The sequence below is a fragment of the Ahaetulla prasina genome, chromosome 1 (genome assembly GCF_028640845.1).
Source record: "Ahaetulla prasina isolate Xishuangbanna chromosome 1, ASM2864084v1, whole genome shotgun sequence".
NCBI classification, from domain to species: domain Eukaryota; kingdom Metazoa; phylum Chordata; class Lepidosauria; order Squamata; family Colubridae; genus Ahaetulla; species Ahaetulla prasina.
In genome coordinates, this window is record NC_080539.1 from 343,082,837 (window position 1) to 343,109,274 (window position 26,438).

The following is a 26,438-nucleotide window of genomic DNA, read 5'->3' on the forward strand; positions in this document are numbered from 1 at the left end:
GTCATTAATTAATAAAATTTCTGGAGTAGAAAACATAATATTAACCGTATGTACCAATTTCACAGTTCTTTCCAGAGTAACCATCTTGGCAAGCACAGCTATATTCATCTGGTTCTGTATTCATGCAAGTTCCACCATTCACACATGGATGATGATTTCCACAATAGTTTAAATCTGGACAGAAAGGAAGGATTAAAATAAAATAACACATAAAGTACAAAATTTCATATGAAGATCTTTTCAAATATAATGTTAAAATACTTTATTCTCCTTTAATGTATCTGATTTCATGAAAGCTATTGCATATACTATTATTTTTCTGGCGTTTATGATGGCAAATATAGAAAAATCCATCAAGCTACAGAACTACATGTTACAGGGAAGTTACCTAATGCAAACAATATTTTGCTAAATGCTCTTAAGTAAACATCTTTACATAAACAAGCACCACTAGATTTTTGTTAACCTTTATGTTTTAAAATATTTATTACAAATAGAAGTGCAATACCTTTGTTGCAGAGCAGGCCACCCCAGTTGGTTTCACATTTGCATTCCCATGGGATGTTGCAACTTCCATGAGCACAGCCTGGGTAGGGGACACACTCATCGCAGAATTGCCCCTGCCAACCATAATTACACCTAGACATAAGTGCATATTAAATGTTAGTAATATGTTGATTAACTACAATGTTCATACAATTTTAAGCTGCAAATTTGCATTTGATTATTTTGTATAAGCAATCTTTAACAACAACGAAGCATCTAGCCACTATGGATTGCTGTAATCTTAAAAACATATGTATCTCTTACTATACCTGACATGATGACATATGTCAGTGAGAAGATACAAAACTACATATGTGCAGGGTTTTTTGTTTTTTTTTAGTATCAATGGCCCTTATATAAATTAAAAATATTCAGCAGTCTGCCTGATTTATAATTTCAGCATTCATCAGGAGATAAGTTTTGCTTACCAATGTTTAGGTTTACTTTGAGTACTAAGTATAAATTATTTTTTTAAAAAACCATCTATACTTTTATCATCTTGATTATTTTAAAATACTTGTGAATGTGCCATTGTTTTAATCTGTAGCAAAGAGATTGTCGTAAAACATTTTCAATGCTGAACGCAACTCATTTCCCTCTCTATTTCTAATCCTTGAATCCACATCAGATAAGACATTCATGATGTCCACTGACAATTACATTATTTATTTATTAAATTTATTGGCTGCCTATCTTACTACAGGTTAATTCTGGGCAGTTTACAATGTTAAAAAAGATAAAACTATAGGAAACATAACACCAATAAAATATATGAAACTATAAATTATTAACTAATTTGTATCATTTTAATAATATTGGTTCCAAAGCTATATACACATTGAAAGTAATATATAGCTAATAAGAATACATTATTTTATACCAGATTATAAAATGAAGGCATTTAGATTCACCAGGAAACAGTATTTTTAATTAAGCATTAGAAGCACACTTACTGTGTTTTTACTGACATTCAAATGATCTACCTGTCCATATAAGTTTGATTATAGCACACTTCCTAAATTTTTGCAGGAACCAAGTAAATATATAAAGAACTATTTTTTAGATTCCACATCATTTAGATTATAAAGATAGTTCATATTGCACTATATAGTTATCAAGAGAGAGAAGATTCATTTCTTGTTCAATCTCAATTCAGTTTTCATTCAAGGATCCCACATTTGTTAGATAACAAGCTAGATAAAAAACAGTTGCCAAAAGCTTTTAGTTTTTTAATTACATTATAAAAGTAAATAGCAAAGCAACTGAAGTTAAAAATAAAAATATGCAAGAAAAAATAGCTTATGCTAGTGATTCCTATTAAGTAAGTTGTAACTCGGGATGCAAAAAAACCCCAGATCAAAATATCAAGATTACTTGGAAATATTTAGTTTTTAGTTCTAGGTGTATTAATTTGCTTGCGCTATATATGTAAATGAAACACTGCACTTGAATATAAGAGGGCAGTGAGAACAAAGCTGCTCATGAGTTCTGCTTTCTCTGTTACTCTGTTTTATTTCATTTTATTTTATTTGAAGGCTGCCCTAAATGCTCTATTTGAGCAGACAGATGGTATATAACAGTATTTTAATTTGTACATTTGACAAAAATGTCTATATTTGAAAATATAAAAATATGTGCCAAATTTATTGCTAGTTGCTTGCAATACAATTTTGTAAAGAAGTATCATTATTTGAAAAATAGAAACAATCTCTCAAATTCAGAGATTTGTTTAGCAATTAAGCATCTTCCCCACAAAATTACTAAATGCCCATAAAGATGCACATAAACAATGGTTTGACAGTTAAAGAGTTAGATAACAGAAGGAGATCCAGTTTCCTTAGCCATGGAGACTCACTAAATAACTTTGAGTCAATCCTTTTATCTCAATCTCACAAGATTATTGTATAGGAAAAAAATAAGTGAATTGTATATACTGCTTCAGAAAAAAAGACAGAGTATCTTTTCCAATTTGAAAAGTTGTTAACAGAGTTGTTAATGCTTGGAATACGCTACCTGACTCTGTGGTCTCTTCCCAAAATCCCCAAAGCTTCGACCAAAAACTATCTACCATTGACCTCACCCGATTCCTAAGAGGTCTGTAAGGGGCGTGCATAAGAGCACAAACGTGCCTACCGTTCCTGTCCTATTGTTTCCTTTCGTTTTATCCAATTAATATAGTTATTACATACTCATACTCATATATATGCTTATACATTGTATAATTATTTCATGCTTATGCTTATATATACTGTGTAACAAAATAAATAAATAAATAAATAGCCATTGCTCACTGTAAGCCTATTACCTGTTGATTTGGCTGTTGTAATGCACTTGACATGGGGCTATACTTCCAAAGAATGTGGAAGATACAGCTGAACCAAAATGAAGCCACTCAGTTAGTGATAGGTACATCTCAAAATATCCACATAAGAATTCTAGTTCAAGACCTGTACCTGTTGCTAGTTAGCTTCCAGATGCAATTCACAGAATGGTTGTGAAGTCCTTAGGTATATCCTTATAAGATATCCACAGGGTTTCAATGTCTAAGGGACTACCTTTGCCCTGCCTTGTTAAGATTGAGTTGGCTAGGCTTGTTGTATTTAGAAATTGTCATCTTAAGGACAATAGATGCACCCCTTTTAAGTTGCCATCCCACTCCTATGAAACACCACCTTCTGCCCAATTGTGTAATTTGCACCTTCCCGCTGTATCTAGGAAACTGGTGAAAACTTGGTTGTTCTATCAAGCCAGGGAAGCTGGTTTGCTATAATTGTCTTTCAGTCATGAGATTGGATTCTTCAAAATTGTTAATGTTTTTATTCCTGATTCCATAAGAAAGTTTCTGAATCTGAATTACATATTGGGGAGTTATATGTCACTCAGAGTAAGTAAGTAAATAAGCAAGCTTACTTGCACTCCCCAGGTACACTGCATCCTCCACGGATTAAATTACATCCTTGCTTACATACAGCTATGAAAAGAAAGAATTAAACATCAGTTAGAACCAACTCTTTAGAAAAAGTGATTACTGTAATTAAATGATACTACCATTTTATGCACTGATTTTTTCTTTCCTTGAAGGATAGTTTTAAGAAAAAGTGGAAGTCTTAGCTAAAACTATCAATTACAATGAACATATCCATAACCTCCTGAATATAAAAAACCAAACAGATTTTTTTGTGATTTTTCCTGTCTAAAAATATCTATTTCAGGAAACACAAAAAGACACAAAGGGGAAACATAAAGCATTATAAAAGTATCTTGTCCAAAGGCTATTTTTACAAGATATAAATATAATATCTCAGATGCTCTGCCAACATTCTAATTTTGGAATGGATGCATATTAAGTTCTCTAAAATGACAAACAGAACAGAATAGAATAACACAGTTGGAAAAGACCTTGGAGGTCTTCTAGTCCAACCTCCCATTAAGAAGGAGATCCTATACCATTTCAGACAAACGGCTGTCCAATATCTTCTTAGTGTTTTAACTGTGAACTATAGACAAATAAAACAATTGCACTATAGTCAGTTTTCAAAACATAAGCTCACTATTTTCAAAAGCAGTTTCTAGAACAGTCTAATTTCTTAATATACTTGATGAACTTACACAAATAAGCTGTTAAATACGGTAATACTTGAGTTTATCTGGATAAGAAAGCAAATCACAGGTAAACCCCACTGAAATATAAGTTGTGTGAAAAATAATGGTCAATATAACTTGCCGACTATGGTAAACAATGTATATTCTTCAATATTTCAAAAGAAATGTAGAATAAAAAACATTTTAATAAATAATGAGCTTCACTAAAGCAGGCAGTCGGTTCAAGAGCTTCTATGGTTAAAACATTTTGTGATTATGTGCTTTTATGTGCTGATTCAGTACAGTATCTCTAATAAACAAAATCATATTAGCTATTTTAGAGGAAACATAATTCAATGATGGAGATTATTTTGCTTGCAGAAGTTATAAAGTTCAGCTCTTGTCTTTTTCCTATTTAGAAAGGATTCCAAAACTTAAAAGTCAAGTGTTAATTGGAATAGACAACATATGGCTTAAAGGTCCTGACTGCCTAATTCAGATATGGCATCAACACAAAGTACTGGGTTAATAATAGTGCACTGATATTCTATGCTGGAGAAGAACAATTATTTATTTATTTGATCTTCAAATGCTGCAGTAGATGGCTTGATAATATGAACTTTGTTATCAGTTATGAATGCCAGAGGCGTAATACATTTACTATTGATTTTTTTTAACTTACGTGTGTGTATAAATAAAACAAAGAAAATAGTGGATTATCTATTAAAATGGATAGTTTACTACTACATTTCAGTCATGAGGGTATCTACAAAAATAGGCTTGGGGAGTAGTTAAAATCCTTAGTCTGGCCACTTCTCCTCTTTTGCCATAAAAACACATCATAATTCCAATATAACTGCTGCATTATAAAACATGAGAAATATAGTACCTTGTTTACATTCATCACCTATCCAGCCTTCCATACAAGCCTTATTTCCATTTTGGTCACATGTGTAATGGCCCACAAAGTCATCACGCGGGCCACAAAATTTATTGCACTGTGGTCCATAATAGTTTTCATCACACTTCACTCTTATTTGTGCTTCAAAATGAGCAACAGGGCCATTCAACTGTACTGTTGTCCATCTATCCTCTGGGTTGATCATACCCGCAGATGATACTCTGTCAATTAATAATTTTTCATCTAAAAATTGAAAGATGAAGAATTTAAACAAACATTTTAATATAGAGCATGTTAGCAAAGGAGAGCAATATAGTTGCAAAAGGACAAAATGTGGCCAGAAGTTCAGAAAATGTTAATCAGCACACCCATTTAAGAATGTACAGTAAAGCCTTTCTAGGTTTCCACTTGTTATAGAAAGAAAATTATTCTTAAGAATGAGGGAAATCATGTTGTTAAGGATACAGGGAAGCTGCTGCTGGTTAGAAAGGGATTCCTATTTTCAGAAAAGAAAAAGGTCACACACGAAAAACAAATAAACTAAAAGAAGTAACCAGTGACAAATGAAATACAGTACAAGATTCCTGCATACCCCCATTACAGAAGGGTAAAATTGTGGTTCAACCTTCTCTTGTTGCATTAGTGTTTTGCCTTTCATCCCATATTTTTCTATAAATTGGGAAGATAGTAGAATTTATGTTGTGGTTTAAGACAAAAGACTATAGAGTTCAGTAATTGCATTGAATTCGCATTTCTTCCTATATAGAAATTAGCAATGTGAAGGCCTGGGGGAGGGGGAATCTTGTGAAAAAAGATCTCTACTACATTATGAATATTTCCTCAAGTTTTCTCAATGCTTCTTCAAGTTACCTCAAAGCTTCCAGAGATTTATTTGGAGTATTGTACTATCCTTTTGAGTTTGAGATCCCTGATGTCAGCTATTATATTTTTATTTCCTGGGACGAGATGTATTTTTTTACTCAAACCCCAAAGACAAGTTAGTATATTTCTGTCTTCAAACATCTAAGATACTAAAAGAAATGATTAGCCAAAAATACTATGAACAGTATACAAAAGCTTATAGGTGCCTTTATAAATATATACAAAAGATAAGGAAGGTCAAATTTTACTACTCTATTACTGTAGAGTAATGATTCGGATGTGACGATATCAATAGTTAAAACAGCTCAAAAGAATACTACCAGAATTACTGTTGAGTATATATTTTTCATATACCGTATTTTTTGGAGTACAAGACGCACCTTTCCCCCCCCCAAAAGAGGGTGAAAATCTGGGTGCATCTTATACTCCGAATGTAGCCCTACCCATCTTCTCAAACGGAGGTTTCAGAGGCTGAAAAAAGCATCAGAAACAAGGCTTTAGAAAAGAAGCCCCAAACAGAGCTTCAGAAAAGAAGCCTCCAAACAGAGCTTCAGAGGCTTTTTTTCTGAAGTTGTTTCGGAGGCTTTCCAGAGGCAGAAAAAAGAGTTTTTTTCTGAAACAGAGTTTCAGACCTTTCAGAGCGGGGGGGGGGGGGGGGGGAGAAGCAAAAAAAGCAAAAAAAAAAAAAAGGGCAAGGCACAGAGCTCACAACCAACGAACCTGCTGCTAAAATTCACCTCTGGGAACAGCTGATTGGGGGTAATCTTGGAGGCTGATCCACCTGCCAATCAGCTTTTTTCTTATTTTCCTCCCCAAAAACTAAAGTGCGTCTTATACTCAGGTGCATCTTATACTCTGAAAAATAGGGTGCTTTTTACACATATTTCAGAATCTACCTATATATATATCTGAGAATACAAAATACAGGTTAGACTATGTCTCTTAATCTTTATCTTAACTAATATTCCCAATTTAACATTTGGTGTACAGAAGGAACATATAAACAAATCTTTCTGTTTTAATTTTATCTGCCAAGCTGTAAATTCAAAATGTTTCCTATAAGATGTCTATTTCCTCATAACTGTCAGCTTTGAGAGTTCAAATTCTTTAAGAATATACTCACCAGCTTTTGTTTCATTATCCCAGTCCCAGGCTTCTATTGTTAATGTGAATGACCTCTGAAACAAAGCATACAAATCAGTTACTGGAGAGGCTAAATCTATATCAGAATCCTCTGAAAATGACATACATCATTTTATTTTTTATTTATTAAATTTTTATACCGCCCTTCTCCCGAAGGACTCAGAGCGGTGTACAGCCAAAACTAAAACACAAGATATATACAATTAAAACAACATTTAAGACATAGCAGATTATAAAAGGCTGATAATTAAAAATTTAGATGTAAAATTTTAAAATATTAACAAAACCCCAAATTAAAATTCAACACTATTATGCCAGTCCCGCTTGAATGAATAAGTGTGTTTTGAGCTCACGACGGAAGGTCCGAAGATCAGGCACTTGACGTAGGCCAGGGGGAAGTTCGTTCCAGAGCGTCGCTGCCCCCACAGAGAAGGCCCTACTCCTGGGGGCCGCCAGCCGACACTGTTTGGCGGATGGCACCCTAAGGAGACCCTCTCTGTGAGAGCGTACGGGTCAGTGGGAGGCAAAAGATAACAGCAGGCAGTCTCGTAAGTACCCGGGTCCTAAGCCATGGAGTGCTTTAAAGGTGGTAACCAAAATCTTGAAGCGCACCTGAAAAACCACAGGAAGCCAGTGCAGACTACGGAGCAGTGATGTTACGTGGGAGCCACGAGCGGCTCCCGTTACTACTCGCGCAGCTGCATTCTGGACTAACTGTAGCCTCCGGGTGCACCTCAAGGGCAGCCCCATGTAGAGAGCATTGCAGTAATCCAACCTAGACGTAACCAGAGTGTGAGTGACTGTGCATAAGGCATCCTGGTCAAGGAAGGGACGCAACTGGCGGACCAAAGGTAAAAGGCCCTCCTGGAGACGGCCGCCAGATGTTCATCAAAGGACAGCCGCCCATCGAGGAGGACGCCCAAGTTGTGAACCACCTCCTTTGGGGCCACTAACTCGCCCCCAACAGTCAGCTGCGGATGCAGCTGACTGTACCGGGGTGCCGGCATCCACAGCCACTCCGTCTTGGAGGGATTGAGCTTGAGTCTGTTTCTCCCCATCCAGACCCGTACAGCTTCCAGACACCGGGACAGCACTTCGACCGCTTCGTGAATCAGATTTAACACTAGCATCATGTATTCGAAAACAATAGCTTGCTTCTTCCAGAAAGATTTAATTCATTTATGCAGTGATCTGACCTGTTGCAAAGCAAATTTATAAGACTTAGTCAAGAAATGTCTGGTAGCAGATACTACTTGCTATTCAAAAACCCAATCACTACTACCAAAAATATTATTTAAGAAAATTTCCCCAAGATTGTACCTGTTTTTTTAAATAATTAAAAAGGTGTTTTAAATAATTAATTGCAAAGGCAATTTTAAAGTAATTGTAAAGTAATTCTAGGTTAAACAAAATATTAGACTATAGAAAGGAGGACAAGAATAGATAAGTTTCCCAGTTTTGAAATTAGAGAAATGAAAGATTAAAGTATGCCACAGTCTATGTTCAACTCTTTTTGTTGGCTGAAAATCACCTCTAATTAAAAGATCCTAGTTTGTATGGAATAACCTGACCAGACTTGGGATAAAACTAGATTTTGAGTGGCTTTGTGGCAAAGATAAAATGTGTGAAAATTGAATCTAACAGACTGAATACATGTCAATTCGATATAAGGATTCTATCTAACCTATTCATCCATTATGTTAATAAAAGTTTATATAAAACTCCCAACTGACCAAGCTGGGCACTCAAAGTCAGCATCTATGAGTTCATCTGATGACTACAAAAGATGGAATATTCTGACCTAAAATGTAAGAGGTTAAATTGAAATCACAAATGAATGAATAATGTGTATTTGAGAAACTAATATAGAGAAGTGTAGGTCAGAGAAGTGTAGGTCAGAAAGTATAAAATCATCTGCTGAAATCATCTGTTATAGAATGTTTTGAATATACATGAAAATAATTTATTGCTTGTTGACAGTTGCATGTTATGCTCTAGAATGCTTTTTGTGGAAGCTCCCATGATTCTTGCACACGTCTCTCCTAAAGAATATGTAGTCATTATATCCATGCTACATTCCCTTGGGGAAATTAATCAAAATTCACTCTTCTGAATCCTCATATGCAGATCCTATTTTTTCTCAGTTCCTCCTTCTCTGGATGTCACACTTTCAATGATAATGAAGACTCATAGTTGACAGAACAACTGTACTGAAAGAGTGCTGATAGAGGTTCCAAATAGGCTTGGAGGGATTTGTGCGCTGCTACTGGGTACTGCCTATGCTTAAGCTCCATGCCATTGAATATTTTTATCAATGAGTTAGATGAGGGAGTTGAAGGACATTTATAAAGGTTGCAAATATTATGAAACTGGGAGGGACAGCTAACATTCTAGCTGAAAAGTTACTACTAGCTTGCAGTAGCACATTTGCATATGATACCAAGCTGTAGGACTAGCTTACACCCCAGAGGATAGGTTCAAGATCCAGAATGATCTTGACACTTGAACACTGGACCCTATCCAACAAAATGAAATTCAGTGGTGAGAAAAGTAAGGATCTACACTTAGGAAGAAAAACCAAATGCACGGTAGAGAATAGATGGCACTAATAGCTGTGAGAAGAATCTTGGAGTCCTAGTGGACAATCACTTAAATGAGTCATCAGTATGCTGCAGCCACCAAAAATCTAACAGAGTCCTAGGCTATATCATTGGCCCCAGTGGAAAGAGTGCACAACTTCGCCATTCTCCTGGATGGGCGGTTGTCTTTTGAAGGTCACCTGACGACCGTCTCCAGGAGAGCTTTTTATCAGGTTCGCCTGGTTCGCCAGTTGCGCCCCTTCCTTGACAGGGATGCCCTATGCACGGTCACTCATGCTCTGGTTACCTCTCGCTTGGATTACTGCAATGCTCTCTACATGGGGCTCCCCTTGAAGAGCACCTGGAGGCTCCAGTTAGTTCAGAATGCAGCTGCGCGGGTGATAGAGGGAGCTGCACGTGGCTCCCATATAACACCACTCCTGCGCAGACTGCACTGGCTACCTGTGGTCTTTCGGGTGCACTTCAAGGTTTTGGTGACTATCTTTAAAGCGCTCCATGGCTTAGGGCCAGGGTACTTACGGGACCGCCTGCTGTTACCAAATGCCTCACACCGACCCGTACGCTCACACAGAGAGGGACTCCTCAGGGTGCCGTCCGCCAAGCAATGTTGGCTGGCGGCCTCCAGGGGAAGGGCCTTCTTTGTGAGGGCTCCCACCCTTTGGAACGAACTTCCCCCTGGACTTCGTCAACTGCCGGACCTTCGGACCTTTCGCCGCTAACTGAAGACCTATTTGTTTATTCGCGCAGGACTGGCATAGGATTTATTAGTTTTAATATTTTAATATTTGATATAATTTTATAAATTTTATGGGGTTTTATTATTTTAATGTTTTAATTGGGCCGGGTTACCTACGGGACCGCCTACTGCTACCGAATATCTCTCACCGACCCGTGCGCTCTCACAGAGAGGGTCTCCTCAGGGTGCCGTCAGCGCGGCAATGTCGTCTGGCGACGCCCAGGGGAAGGGCCTTCTCTGTGGGGGCCCCCACCCTCTGGAATGAACTACCCCCCGGTCTTCGTCAGCTTTCGGACCTCCGGACCTTCCGCCGCGGGCTTAAAACATATTTATTTAATTGTGCAGGGCTGAGCTAAATTTTAAATTTTAAATTACTGGTTTTTAAATTGGCTTTTATTTTATATTTTTAATTTTAAATTAACAGGCGTTTAGAATAAGTTTTTTAACTGTTTTTATATTTCTTACATTGTATTTATGTGTTTTAAATGCCTGTACACCGCCCTGAGTCCTTCGGGAGATAGGGCGGTATATAAATTTGATAAATAAATAAATAAATAAATAAATTCGGCCATATGTCTAATAAGTTTTTTAATTCATTGTTTTATTTGTATATTACTGTCGTTTTTATCTTGGCTGTAAACCGCCCTGAGTCCTTCGGGAGAAGGGCGGTATAAAAATTCAATAAATAAATAAATAAATAAATAAATAAATAAATAATAATAATAATAATAATAATAATAATAATAATAATAATAATAATAATAATAATAATAATAATAATAATAATAATAATAATAATATATTAACAGAGAGATAGAATCAAGATCACAGGAAGCATTAGCATGACTTTTAAAATTCTGTAAGATCCACTTGGAATATTGCACCCAGTTTTTATTGCCACGATAAAAGATTATGTGATTCTAGAAAGAGAACAGAGAAGAGCAACAAAGATGATTAGGGGACTGGAGGCTAAAATATATGAAGAATGGTTGCAGGAATTGGGTATATCTGTAATTTAATGAAAAGAAGGACTCCAAAGCACATGAAGGCAAAACAAGAAGCAATGGCAGGAAGCTAATCAAGGAGCTAATCAATCTAGAAATAAGGAGAAATTTCCTGAATTAGAAAAATTAATCACTGGAACAGTTTGCCTTCAGAAGTTGTGGGTGCTCTGGATGTTTTTAAGAAGCGATTGGACAAGCACTTGTCTCAAATGTTATAGGGTCTCCTGCTTGAGAAGGGGGTTGGATCAGAAAATCTTCAAGGTCCTTCCAACTCTGTTATTCTAAAAAGACTTGGTATCTTGTTGACTATAAATTAAATATGAGCCATCAGTTGGATTCAGGTTCCAAAAAAAATAAAAGCTATCTTGAGATGCATTAGCAGAGACAGTCCAGATCATGAGAGAGGGTTTGTTCTCTTTAAAAGGCATCCAACTAAGAAAATCAAGGACAATTCTTGAATTGTATTTCAAGAGCTGTGGTGGCACAGTGGTTAGAATCAGTACTGCAGGCTAACTCACTGCTCACTCCAGTTTGATTCTGACCAGCTCAAGGGTGACTCTGCCTTCCATCCTTCCGAGGTTGGTAAAATGAGGACTGATAGTTGGGGCAACCTGCTCACTCTGTAAACTGCTTAGAGAAGGCTGTAAAGCACTGTGAAGTGGTCTATAAGTCTAAGCGCTATTGCTATTTGTCAAGACAATTGCATTGATGTGTCCTTGTCATTGAGACCATAATGCAATGCCTGGAATCAACAGGACTCTTAATACATACATACAACCCAAAGTATAGACCCAAAGTGTGTATGTGACACTTCTCCATAGTGGTGGAGACCGCAGCTTGGCATGGGTTGTACTTGTCTGTTCAGATTGAAAGACTGAGTCTGTCAGAGTTGTTAAGTCCCACCCTTGTGGAGAATTTGGAAATTAAGCTCAGAGGAACAGTGAAAGGGATGGAAATATTTAAGTTACAAAAGAAAAGACTTAAGTGAGAAACAATGCAGGCAGTCCTTGCTTAACATCCATTTATTCAGTGATTGTTTGAAATTACAATGATACTGAATGAAGGGACTTATGATTTGTCCTTGAAGTTCTGGCTCTTACATCATTCCTGCTATTGTATAAACAAAATTCAGGCCCACCTGCATTTATGTCTATCAGCTGCCGTCAGCTGCCCCTGCCACCACTATCAAATGCCACTGCTGTATCAGCTTGGACCTTCTTCATGCCACCTTTTGTGCATGCTGCCAAGGCTGTTCTCATACCCTGGAAATGACCTCTATTTACGCCCCAGTCTTCATTCTTCTTCATTTCAGAAGGACCTGGTTATAAGAGTCCCAGCCTAGTTGAAAATTACAGACCAATCTCTCTATGCTGCGTCACCTGCAAAGTAATGGGATCTATCATCAACCAATCCATTACCCTCCACCTAGAAACAAACAACCTACTCTCTAATAAACAATTTGGTTTCAGAAGAATTTATCATGTAATTTACAATTTCTCCACTGCAAAAACATATGGACTACAAACATTGATCAAGGCAAAGAAATAGATGCAATCTACATAGATTTCTGCAAAGCTTTTGACTCAGTAGTACATGATAAACTTCTCCTAAAACTAAAATCCTATGGCATTTCAGGACCTCTTCACAATTGGATAAATGCCTTTCTGTCAAACAGACAACAAGTGGTCAAAATTGGCAACGCTCTATCAAATCCTGTTCCTGTCAATGTTCCCCAAGGCAGCGTTCTTGGACCAACGCTCTTCATACTATATTCATACTCTGGGACCTTATCTCAAGTTATTGTGTTCTCTTTGCTGATGATGTCAAACTATTTAATACCACCAACAATACTTCTACCCTACAAAAAGACCCTGACTTTGTATCCGATTGGTCTAAAACTTGGCAACTCCAAATCTCAACCAGCAAATGCTCAGTCTTGCATATTGGGAAAAAGAACCCTAACACTAAGTACAAGCTTGATGGACATTACTTTACAGATGACCCCCACCCTGTTAAAGGTCTTGGAGTTTTCATATCAAATGACCTAAGTGCCAAAGACCACTGCAACTACATAACAAAAAAAGCTCTAAAAGTTGCAAACCTAATTTTACGCAGTTTCTTTTTTAAAAACTCTACACTACTAACCAGAGCATACAAAACATTTGCTAGACCTATTCTTGAATACAGCTCACCTGTCTGGAACCCATACCACATCTCAGACATCAATACAATTGAACGCGTCCAGAAATATTTTACAAGAAGAGTTCTCCGCTCCTCTGAAAACAACAATACCTTATACCACCAGACTTGAAATCCTGGGATTAGAAAACTTAGAACTCCGCCGACTCCGACAAGACCTCTGTTTAACACACAAAATCATCTATTGCAATGTCCTTCCTGTTAAAGACTATTTCAGCTTCAATCGCAATAATACAAGAGCAAACAATAGATTCAAACTTAATGTTAATCGCTTCAATCTTGATTGCAGAAAATATGACTTCTGTAACAGAGTTGTTAATGCTTGGAACACACTACCTGACTTGTGGTCTCTTCTCAAAATCCCAAAATCTTCAACCAAAAACTGTCTACTATTGACCTCACCCCATTCCTAAGAGGACTATAAGAGGCGTGCATAAGAGCACAAAAGTGCCTACCGTTCCTGTCCTATTGTTCCCTTTCATTATATCAAATTGATACTTTTGCTTATATATATACATATTTTAGCCTATATTTTATATTTTATACATATTTTAGCCTATATATATGTTTATATGATATGTTGTTGTTTTTATGTCAATGTTTGCGTATACTGTTGTGACAAAATAAAAAATAAAATAAAAAAAGAGTCCTAGTTTGAAACCAGCCCAGCTGCCTGGGGCCTTCTTCTGCACATTTGCCCTTTTCAAGAACTGAGTAAATAATTGTTTTGTCAGAAGTAGCATGAGTTTGCTTAGTGATAAATATTATTGATAATTTTACTATCCTTAAATAATAAGATGCAACAATTCTTAACCTCATGTTCCCTTTTGTGTTTTTAACTTTCTTCCTGAGAACATGGTATTTTATTGTGGGGATAGGGAATAGTTTGTCTTTCATTTACTCTAAAGAGCAGCTGTTTATAAACAATTAAAAAAATTAACAATAGCATTTCATGAAAAGATAATACGCAAATTGTTTGAATGTTTAGACAGAATGTAATGCTTTCAGACTGATCGTTCATTTTTTTACAGGGGCCAATAATTTCTGTTGTCTACATACTGTTCTCTCCCTTTCTTTTCTCTCTTCTTAATTTATTAACTGCCTCTCTCCAAGTTCTCTTGGCTTCTACCCAAACCTTTATTTGTCTTGTAGAATATAAGTAAACTACCATTTCATTAGCAAGACAATGACTAATGAGGCTGTTGGAGGTAAAAAGGCCTGTATCCTGCTCCTGGTTGGAATTAGGTGAGGCATGTCTCTTAGACGACAATTCCTCAGTGCCAATAATGACACAACAGAAATTTGAGGACTCCCTACAAAATGAATCTTTTATCACTCTTCCCAAGAAATGAACCACCACTGGATATAGTAGGAAGCTTAGAAGATGACGAGGGAGTTATAATGGCATTATAGTTTTTTGGGGAGCATGCTCCCTAATATAGCTTGAACACAAGAATAATGGTGACCCTGTTTAACAAAAACCTACCAGTGTTATAGTTTAGTAAGAGCTGTTTAGTTGTATGGTTTATACTACAGGGCAACCAAACAACTTTACAAGTTCTGAATGGGCTTGGTATAGTTGCATAACCCATGTGTGAATCAGAGACATAGCCATTTTCCTGCTAGAAGCCATTTTCTTTGTAAATAAATATTTCCAGAAGATGAGAACTGCAGATGGTAATAATGATGTAATGCCATTCAAAAGGATGGACTGGGGTTGTTTCTAAATGTCAAACCTTTAGGGTTCAATGCAATTATTTTACTTGCTGTAAAAAGAGGCATAAAAATTTAGGACTGCAAAAAAAAAAAACCTCCTTGAATCAAGTGACCAGATTTCAGTGATGGCGAAGTGGGACACCATTGACGGAGGGTGGGGTGGCGGGGCTGCGCATGCGCGCTGGGTCTCGCCACCTGGCTGAAGGAGGAGAAATGGCTGCTGCACTGCTTCTCGGCTCTTCCAGGCAGGCTCGGCTCTCCTCTCGGCTCTTGGCTCTTCCAGGCACCTTCTCGGCTCTTCCAGGCAGCCTGCAGTGGGCGAAGTCAAGCGGCGTCTCTCCTCCACCCGCTCTCGTGAGCGGGTGGAGGAGAGATGCCGCTTGATGTCTGTAACACCCACTCCCTCACCTCCTCCTCCTCCTCTTGCGTTGCCGCCTCCCATTTTCAGAATGGGAGTGAATGGAGTCTGCGTCTGAAGGTGGGACTTTTTAAAAAAAAAATCGGGACTTTTTTGAAATGACGCGGGACAAATTATTAAAAAGCGGGACTGTCCCGCCAAAAGCGGGACGTCTGGTCACCTTATCCTTGAAGGTCCCATGTAGTTTACCCGTTTCTTATTTGTTTTCTTAAACAAAACTTCACTGCTTATATAAAATAACACTTTACAGACCAAGAAACCAAATCTTTACAATGCTAATTATTTTTAATTAAAAGGTGTATTTATATAAACTCCCTTCCAAAACAGCACATATATTCTTTGATTTCTGACACAATGGAATATTTTAATGACATTAATTTTATGTCTTCTGGTCTTTACAAACTCTCCCTGAAGCTTAAATTATTAGCACAGGTCTTTAGTTCTTTCAATAGGTAAATAGGATACTGTAATGAAGACATTCTACCTTGTATCACTGTATTCAAGCTAAGGGCAGATACTATGCATAACACGGGTGGGTTCTACTTACCTTTACTACTGATTCACAACGGGATCGCGCGTGCTTCTGCGCATGTGCAGAGTGACCATAATGACATCTGGCCAGGTGGGTGGAGCCTCTCGCCGGTTTTACCACCGGTTCGCAAGAACCGGACCAAACCCGGGGCAACCCACCACTGATACATAATACTAGCCATTTGGAAATCATTTACACAGGCCAAAATATTTGGCCAGATGGCTATTTTTTGTTAACAGATATATCACACTAACTATATATAAAGGTCTCACTACAACCTAATTGCAGAGCAGCAGTGGACTTAATTTAGCATTAATCTAATGAATCTGTCTTCACACAAAAGGAAAAAATAATAATCCAGCCTATCAAAAGCATCACTGTAGAAGATTGAGTAAGAATGCAAGTCAAAATAGGCAAGAATATGATAAGAAAACCCCCATCCATTCTGGACAAGTACAAATTGCCAGGACCAGATGGATTACATCCCAGGGTTTAGAAGGAACTGGAAGGTATATCTCAGAACCAAATCTTTCAGAGCTCCTGGAACACAAGGGAACTACCAGAAGATTGGGAAAGAGCTGATGTGGTTCCAATCTTCAAAAAGGATAAAATGTGGATTCCAGGAAACTACAGTCAAACCAGCCTGACATCAATACTTGGAAAAATCCTAGAAAAGATAACCAAGCAGCATATTGGTGAACATCTAGGAATAAACAAGGCAATTATTAGAAGCCAACATGGGTTTCTTAAAAACCACACTTGGAATATCGCATTCAATTCTAACCATGGCACAAAATAATGCTGAAGCACAAGAAAGAATATCAAGAAGGGCAACAAAGATAAGGAGTCTGCAGGCTTGCCGTTCTCAACAATTGACAGAACTAAGTAGGTCTAGTTGAATGAAGAGAAGGACTAAGAGTGATATGATAGCAGTCTTCTAGTACTTGAGGAGCTCTGACAAAGAAGAGGAGGTCAACCTGTTTTCAAGAAGAGATTGGCCAACCATTTGTTCAGATTGGTATAAGATCTCCTGCTCCAACAGGGGTTGGACTAGAACACTTCCAAAGTCCCTTCCAACCTTATTATTCTATGTTCTAAATTAACAAGGATAGTCATTCTACAACATAAACATTTTGGATAGTTAAAGAATTTTTACATTTAAATTTATATACATATTTCTCATATTTTCTGAGAAATAACTTCACTTGTTTACTATAATAGTATAAAAGGAAAAAATATTGCAAACTTAGGGCGATAACAAGTGTTGAAGAAATAAGAACTGAAAGGTTTACATTTTTAACTACATATATTGTATGAGTCCATGGCCTTTTTCTCATGAAAATTATTAGGAGCTTATTACATATATATGAAATTATATTGATCCCACAAAATTACAAATGTACTACTTTGTGAAGACTCATGGCAATGCTGTATTCTCTGGAACAACAAACAGTTTCAAAGATTTATAAGACAAATGAAGATAGAAGATATTATTCAAAACTGGAGGGCATTTATAAACTGAATGATAAGAGCATTGATCTAGAACAGGATATAGGCATCCATCCCATTTTAGTATTGGAATTAAAAAGTTATGAGCATGCACATATAAGGTATACATCTGTTGTGTAAAATACCTAACTACTTTTTTGTAAGAACTGAAGAGTGGGTTATTGGCAATTGAAAAGAAAAATAAGTTCAACATCCCAATGTTGGTGATGGTTTCCTGTCTATCATATTATCACTAACTACTTTACAGTTGAAGACCAAATGAAAAATAGAACATTATGATACATCTGCTAAAACAAAGAGAAAGACAAATGAATTATAATACCTATGGATAATGCCACTACTAACAGGGCCCCTTTGGAAAATTCCTCATGTAGCTGAAAACCTCTGATGACAATAATGATTGAATAAAACATCAGCACGTTTTTGGATATTTCTGCAGAGAAATTTGCAAATAAGAAGCAAGCAAATTCCATTATTAGATCAATTCATAAAGGAAGAGAAGGGGCGTTGGTCCTACCTGAATGCTCCTTCTCATGGCACTGGGAGAGAGAATCCAGGAATGGATGTTGCTCTTCTCTTCTGCCTGGAGACTGAGCCTGTCATCATTTTTGGTGACGCCTCCTTTGCCTGGTGACCTCCCAGTTCGGCAAAGGCGTAGTGATGATGAGGCTTGTGAGCCTCTCCTGGACTGTAAGCCAGACAGCTGTCAGGGTGGGGTTGGATTCTCTCTCCCAGCGCCATGAGAAGGAGCGTTCAGGCAGGACTAATGCCCCTTCTCCATTGCACTGGAGAGAGAGAATCCAGGAATTGGACTTACCAAAGCTGGCCTGTTTTATGGGTGGGAAGAAGTCTGATCCTCAGCCCCTCTTCAGTGTGGACCCTCTGGAGGACTCGCCATCCAAAGGCCGCTTCAGCTGATGTGAAGGCATCCAAGTTGTAGCGTCTAATGAAGGGGGATACCAAGGACCATGTCGCTGCTTGACAGACCTCCTCTATAGAAGCCTGGGTTGCCCACACTGCTGTCGTGGAGGGCACTCCTCATGTCCAAGGTGTACCATCTCTTCTCCAGGGCGTATTTTGACCCCAGACAGAAGTCAGGCAATATACATTCCTGGGCCCTATGGAACCAGGAGTTCACCTTAGGGATGAAGGAGGGATCCAAACACGATACCACCCTGTCAGGGTGAAAAATACACAGATCTTTCCTCACAGAAAGGGCCACCAGATCTGAGATCCGTCTGGCTGATGTGATGGCCACAAGGAACGCCACCTTACATGTGAGGAAGCTAGCTCGAAGGGTCCCTCAGTGAGGGCATTCAAACTTTCGTCAAGTCCCAGTGTCCGAGGAACCTGCACATGGTAGGAAGTTTGATGAGAGTCTCCCGTCTCCCACATGACAAGACCGAAGACAGTGCTAACACCTGCCTATGGATGGTATTAGGTGTCAACCCTTTGTCCAACCCTTCCTGGAGGAACTCCAGGACTTGAGCCACTGACACTGAAGAAGGATCAGTGTTTGTCCTGGAGCACCAGGTGCAAAAGGCCTTCCAGGTAGCATCATATACCCTGTCGGTGGATGGCTTTCTAGAGCCCTGTATGGTCTCGATAACCCTGGAGGAAAGGTTGTACTGACTCAGGACCCTCAGCTCAAGTGCCAAATGGAGCCACTGTGGATCCATATGGATCAAGGCCCCCTGGCTGAGGGAGATTCTGTCCTGAGGTATCCTCCAGGACCGGGCCACCTACAGATTGACCAGGTTGGCAAATCATGGTCTTCTAAGCCAATGGGGGATCAATAGTAATATCTCCACCCTTTCTGTCAATACCCTCCTGATTACCGCTGGAATTAGCAGGAGGGAAGGAAAGGGGTACAGGAGGCCCCGAGGCAATGCAGAGGGCATCGACCCCTTCCACCCCCAGTGATGCAAACCTGCTAAAGAACCTTGGCAGATGAGTGTTGCAAGGTGAGGCAAATAGGTCTAGGACTGGAACACTGAAGTGATCTGTCAGTTCCTGAAATAGGGTGGGGTACAGGCGCTGTTCTGAATGGTCCACTGTCACTCTGCTGAGGCAGTCCACCTGCACATTCCGCATCTCCGAAATGTGTTCTGCCCTTATGGACAGAAGGTGTTTCTACGCCCAGAGGCCCAGGTGTTTGGCCTCTTTCATAAGGGACCTGGAACGGGTACCTCTTTGGCAGTTGTTGTGGGCCTTGGTGCCCATGTTGTCCATCAAGACCAGAATGTGTTGCTCGATCACAGTACTGTGGAACTGCCTGAGAGCCAGGTGTGCCGCCCTGAGCTCCAGCCAGATGATATTGTGGTTTGGGTCCATCTGAGTCCACTGGCCTTGGGCTATCAGTGACTGGAGATGCCCCCCAGCCGAAAAGGCTGGCATCCATCATGATGGTCAGACAGTTGGGCTCTTTGAACAGGCATCCCCTGTTGATGGCCTGGGACATCTACCATTGGAAGGACTGCAGTACCTTGTATGGAACTTGGACCCTGGCTGTTGACTTGCTCCTGCCGGATCTTTGGTAAGGCAGGAGGAACCATTGTAGGGTCCTAGCATGTAGATGTGCCCATGTCTACATGCCAGGATGGAAATCTAGGACACATCTTGCCCAGGAGTTGTGACAGGAGAGCCAGAGATACTGTACCTTCGTTCTGGATGCACCTTGCCAAGGTCTGTAAGCTGTCTTATCTCTCCGGTGAAAGGGAGACCATGCACAAAGAAGTGTCTATGATTGCTTCCAGATGGAGCAATTGGGTGGTCAGAGAGAAATGGCTTTTCTTGGTATTGATCGAAAAGCCATGGGCCTCGAGTACCTGGATATCGTCCAGGTAACAGTGGACTCGAATTGGCAGTGCGAGTAGGTGGGCCACCAGTGCTGCCAACAGCATTGTGAATGCCTTTGGTGCCAATGATAGGCCAAAAGACAAGGGCTTGTATTGGTGCTGTTTGTTTGCATAAAAGAATCAAAGGTACTGCCTATGAGAAGGCAGGATAGGTACAGGTAGGTACACCTCTGTCAAGTCTATGGAAGTGAGGAAGTTGCCCCCTCAGATGCTCTCCAATATCGACTGGAGGAATTGCATCTTGGAACGTTTGTAGGTGAGGTATTTTTTTCAGTCTCTTCAGATATAGAATTGTTCTCCACCCCACTGAGCTCTTTGGGAGCACAAAAAAGATGGAATAAAATCCCTGCCCCTCTTGGTCCTGAGGGACCAGTTGAATGGCCTGTATATCCAGCAGATGCTGAATAGCAGTTTCCATAAGGCCTCTCTTTGTTGTGTCCCTTGACACGGGGCAACATATAAGGAACTTTGGGGGTTTTGTGGAGAGAAATTTGAGTGCCAAATAGAACCTCACCATGTTGAGAACCCAATTGTCTGATGTTGTGGCCTTCCATTGATGGGCATAGACGCTGAGGCGGCCGCCGATTGGGGGGTCGGCCTTGCAGTCACCGAGAGAGACGATAGGGATGACTTTCTGCCCCACGAAAGGGCTGCTTGACGGTTCAGAAATCCAGACTTGTTTGGCTTTCTGTATTGTCTGCCAGGGTACAGCCTCTGGGACTGATTGTAATCAAGCCCCTTGTCTGGGGCTCAAAAGGGCTGCCTCTGAAAATAGGGCAAGGGACGTCAGTCGTCCCACCTGTACAAGGAAGGCATGGCTTTGCCCCTGGTTCTTGTTGTCGACAAGGATGGGGTCCAACGCCTCCCCGAACAACTTGTGCCCATGAAGGGAGCAGATGCCCGCTTCCACTTATTCTTGTTATCAGCTTGCCAATGGCGAAGCCATAGCAGGGGGGCTGTTACACAGGAAATGAATTTTGCAGCATTCAGGGTGGTATCAGCCAAGAACTCAGTGGCAGCCCCCAATTTATTGATGGCTTGGTGAAACTGACATACTCAGAGGAACACTCGCTTGAATTTGGCGAAGCCAGAGCAAGAAGGCCTGATTGAAAAATGAGGTGGAAATAGCAGTTTTACTGCCCATGCCGCCGCCTGGTGAGCTCTGTGGAGAGCCAATTCTTGTCTTTTACCTTGAGGCCGTCAATGGCATCAGTGGGCAGGAGTGCAATTGATGTCAAGACTGCCACTGGGCTATCTACAGTTGGCGTTTGCAGGGCCTCAGAAATGTCCTGTCCCTGGATTGGCCCATTGCCTCTGGACCATGTCCAGGAAGATCTTGGGCAATGGGAGTACCTCATTCTCAATGGTCAGCTCTGAAAAGAGCATATGACTGGAATCCATTGTACTTAGAGCTGTCTCAAGGTCAGGGACAGATCCCAGATTGGTTGTTTTTGGCCTTGTGCAACAAGGAGTTGAATAAGTCAGGTCGAAAGAGGGCTGAGAAGGGTGATGGTTCAGGGGTAATCCCCTCAACCTCCGAAAGAGCCATAATGTCATCTTCCTCTCCAGAGGAATTTCCGTTCCGAATGGAAGGGCCTTGAGAGGGAAGGTTCCATCCAGGTGCCCTGTGCCATGTGTGGCAATTGCTGGGCCTGGTAATGAGGAAAGCTTTGGGAAGTTGACTCCCTTGCTGCAGGCCTGCAGCTATTCCTTGTGTTATTGCCTGGGAAATAATCATTTTTAAATGGTCAGACAATTCTGACCCATTGTCTTTCCCTTAGTGGAGCCCCGCTGCAGTTGGGGTAAAGGTAGCCTCAGGTACTGGCCTTGATCTTAAAAGAGGAATTTGCCCCCCTGTTCCTCCTGCAGATAGGCTGGAAGCTGTATTAGAGAAAGCCTCAGTTCTGTCAAGTGTCTCCATATGAATTGGAGAAAGCAGCTCTCTAGCGCCATCTAGTAACCAGGCATGATAGCTTATTGGCTTGGTTCTTTGCAAGGCTCTAATGGCCGTTCCTCAGGAGGGTGAGAAATGACAGCTCCTCCCTTGGGAGGGCTTCCAAGACGCTGGCTTTTTCCAGACTTTTCGGCTTTGGACATTTCTTTTTCAATGGCCTATTAGTGCCATTTGGCGTCCTTTTTGGCCTCCTTGGAGCCTCTGCTGCTTGCAGCGGCTTTCTTATGGCTCCGATCTATTGCTCCTTTGACAGCCGTTCTTTACTGGAGGAGCTCTGTCTGCAGCTTGGGGAGGCTAGGGAGAGCCCTATTGTCCCCTTCCTGAGGACTTTTGCTGATGAAAGGCACAGGAGACGCCCTTTTCAACCGCATCATAGGCAGAATGGATCCGCAATGGACTGCAGCTGCCGCGGCTTGGATTTGTGCCAATCGTGTTAGTCACTACCAGTGTGCCCAGGCGAAGCTGGGCAGGGACTGAGTCCCTGCCACTTTCAGCACGGGTAATGCCAGGGGCCTCAGCTCTTTAGAATGGGCTCTAAATCAAGCCCCTCTCTGCTGTGTCGTGGGAATGGCAGGGACCTCAGCTCTCAAATAGCCGAAAGGTGGATAACCAGTGGACCAGTTAGCAAATCGCTTGCCAGCGATCGTAAAGGGATTATTTTCTCTTATGTCTCACAGTTTTGAAGAGAATCCAGGAATCGATGTGGCTTCTGAAGCCGTTTTGTTTTGAACGTCTTTTCTGGCTGAAGACTGAGCCGAACTGGGATGTCACCAGGCAAAAGAAGCGTCACCAAAAATGATGACAGGCTCAGTCTCCAGGTAGAAGAGAAGAACAACACCCATTCCTGGATTCTCTCTCCCAAGCACAATGGAAAAAAACTGGAATCTCAGCACACTATGACATACCACAAAGCGGTATATTAATAGGATCAGAACATGTAACAGCAGCATTCCACATAATGAATGCTGTTAAATATTTCTCCCATCAAACCTGAAGGTAAAACATTACATCTTGAGAACATGAGTACTATACTGTTTTGAAACTAGCACAAATAATACCATAAAAATAGTTGGAGGCCTTGAAACAGCAGAATTTTATTGCAAATCTCTAGCTCTGCCCCAAAGGATGATCTTTGGGTTGAAGTAAAATGTTCCTTTGAAACATTCAAAATAAAAAAAAAAACTGTTATCTAAAGAATTGGCTGAAATTATCCTCTTGGAATGAATCATTGGTTCATCTGACTTTTGATGACAAATTTATTTCTGCCTGGAAAAAAATACTTTTGCAAAACATTTCCTTTTACAGTTTGCTGCTCCATTTTTAATATTGGTCTCAATAGAAGCTATGCATGTATGTAACCAAGCTTCAATCTGAATATACAAGTAGTTCTCAACTTACAACCATTCATTTGAAATTACATCATTGAAAAAGTGACTTACAATTGGTCCTCATATTTACTACTGTTGCATCCCCACAGTAATGTGGCAACTAGCATGTATTTACAATGGATGCAGTATTCTGGGGTCATAATCGCCATTTGCAACCTTCTCAGCCGATGTCTGACAAAGTCAATGGAGGAAGGCAGATTCAATTAATGATCACGTAATTAACAATTGACAAATCCCTGGAGGTCCTAACTGGGTGCATCTCTTCATTGTGAGAAATGTTCATTTATTTCTATTCTTTTGTTTTCTATTCTTTAGCCAGTTACTTTTTAAGAAGGGGACCTGTCCTTTTGTTCCACTGCTTTGATTCTAACTAGTTGATGTCTACTTAACTGGTTGATGTCTACTTAACACCAACAGAGAATCAAGAATAAGAGAGTCACAATTCTGTATGCAAACTTATTGTATAGATCCATGATGATGAACCTATGGCATGTGTGCCAGAAGTGGCACCCAGAACCCTCTCTGTGGGCACGTACGCCATCGCCAGTTGCTCTTCTGGTTTCTGGTGCTGGTCTTCATGCATGCCAGAAACCCGAAGACTAGCTGGCCAGTGCACGCATGCCAGATCTTCGAATTTCTGGTGTGCGTGCATACATGCACGCATATTCCAGTTTGGGCACTCTGTGTCAAAAAGGTTCACCATCACTGGTATAGATCATGGATTGAATGTTGATTACCAGATTTTAAAATATGCAATTATTAAAGATGGTAGACTAGAACCAGAGGTATTCATATTAAATTTATCCTCATCTAAGGAACCCCTCTCGGTGAATTGGTTCAGTTGTTCACTCAGCCCTTCCTACTTAATTCCTGTAAAACTGTTGTGGAAGGACCTGAAGCGACAGTTCATGCAAGGAGCTGAAGTTGTTCTGTCAAGAGGAATGGCCTGAAATTCCTTCAAGACAATGTGCAGTGCTAGTCAAGTTATCAGAAATGTTTCGGTGCAGTTGGTGCCCAGCAACCAGTTACTGAAAACAAAAATTCACATACTTTTGCCACATTCAAATATAGGTAGTCCTTTGTTAACTATAGTCTGCTTTAGCAATTGCTGTATGACACTGAAAAAGTTGAGCTCACCATTTGTGAGCTTCACAGTCAGCTTCCAATGAGCAAAGTCAATAGAAAACCTGGCAGTAAGTCTCAAGTCATGATTATGTCATGCTGCATTTAATGATTGCTTATAATTTGATTAATTACAGCAAAACCTATGTTGTGAGTCCAGTGCAACCATGTGATGTTTCACTTAATGACCATGTCACTTAGCAGTGGAGATGCTAGTCCCAATTGCAGTTGTTAACTGAGGACCACCCATTTGTAGCTTTGGATAATTTTCCTCAATGAATAAACAAATATAATGTTTTTAACTCTTATGTTTAATTGGGTTTTCTTTATCACAAGCTTTAGAACTTGCATAGAGAATAGATCACATTTTAAGCCATATTTATGCAGAAATATTGAAAATTCCAAAAGCTTCACAAATTTTAAGCACCACTGAATGAAGTCTGGGGGCTCTACCAGTCCGACTGGAAGCCAGCCGGCCGGGAGCCGAATACCTCCCAGGAACGTAGCCTCACTAAGGAGAATCCAGGAATGGGATATTATGTTTGAGTAAATTTTGAAAGGTGTAAGCCAATTTCAACACGTCTATTCGAGTAACTGAGTGTCAAAAGGGATCGCAGCAGGGGTGAAATCTAAAAATTTTCCCTACCGGTTCTGAGGGCGTGGCTTAATTGGTGGGCATGGCTTGGTCAGATGACTGGCTGGGCGTGGCCAATAACAATAATAAAAACAATAAACAAAGTATACAAAACAATAAGAGGTACCAAAAACCAACTTTCACACTTTACACACACAGAACACAACACAACTGACTCACACACAATGTAAAAGCAGCTGCACTTCACCCAAAATGGCCCGTGCAACAAGCAGGAACCTCACACTTTCACACTTTACACACACACAACACAACTGACTCACACACACACACAAAATGCCACATACAGCTGAGATTTTGTGTGTTTGTGTAGTTAGAGTGAAACACTACAGAAACACACCAAATCTCAGAAAGCTGCACAAATATTTTATTTTTTTGTTTTTATTTATTTTTTTAGAGCAGGGGTCTCCAACTTTAGTAGCTTTAGGTTTGTGGACTTCAACTCCCAGAGTTCCTCATTCAGCAAAGCAGGAAGTCAAAGCAGGCTGTAATCACTAGCCGAAGTAAGCATTGCGTTGCCAGCCCAAAAGGAGCAGTATGCAGTAATTGTAGTAAGTGAGGAGGGGGCATTGGGTGGGCATGGGTGGAGGCTCTTGTAAGTGGGGGCTGTTAAAAAGTGATTTTAAAAGCCTGCTAGGATCAGGAAAATCCTCTGGGATTGCCAGAGGAAAAAAAGTTTTAAAGTCAGCTCCTCTG

General features: G+C 40.0%; 1 protein-coding gene across 3 annotated transcripts in view; it reads right to left on the reverse strand.

The window, feature by feature from the left end:
* Positions 1–26,438, reverse strand: part of JAG2 (jagged canonical Notch ligand 2) — an 88,754-nt gene that overhangs the window by 36,419 nt on the left and 25,897 nt on the right. For all 3 annotated transcript variants that reach the window (XM_058162870.1, XM_058162872.1, XM_058162871.1), the window contains exons 3-7: positions 7,035–7,089; positions 5,018–5,272; positions 3,457–3,517; positions 509–639; positions 55–174 (exon numbers count right to left, since the gene is read on the reverse strand). In XM_058162870.1, coding sequence (XP_058018853.1) covers positions 55–174; positions 509–639; positions 3,457–3,517; positions 5,018–5,272; positions 7,035–7,089 — 622 coding nt within the window. The remainder of the gene's footprint in view (positions 1–54; positions 175–508; positions 640–3,456; positions 3,518–5,017; positions 5,273–7,034; positions 7,090–26,438) is intronic.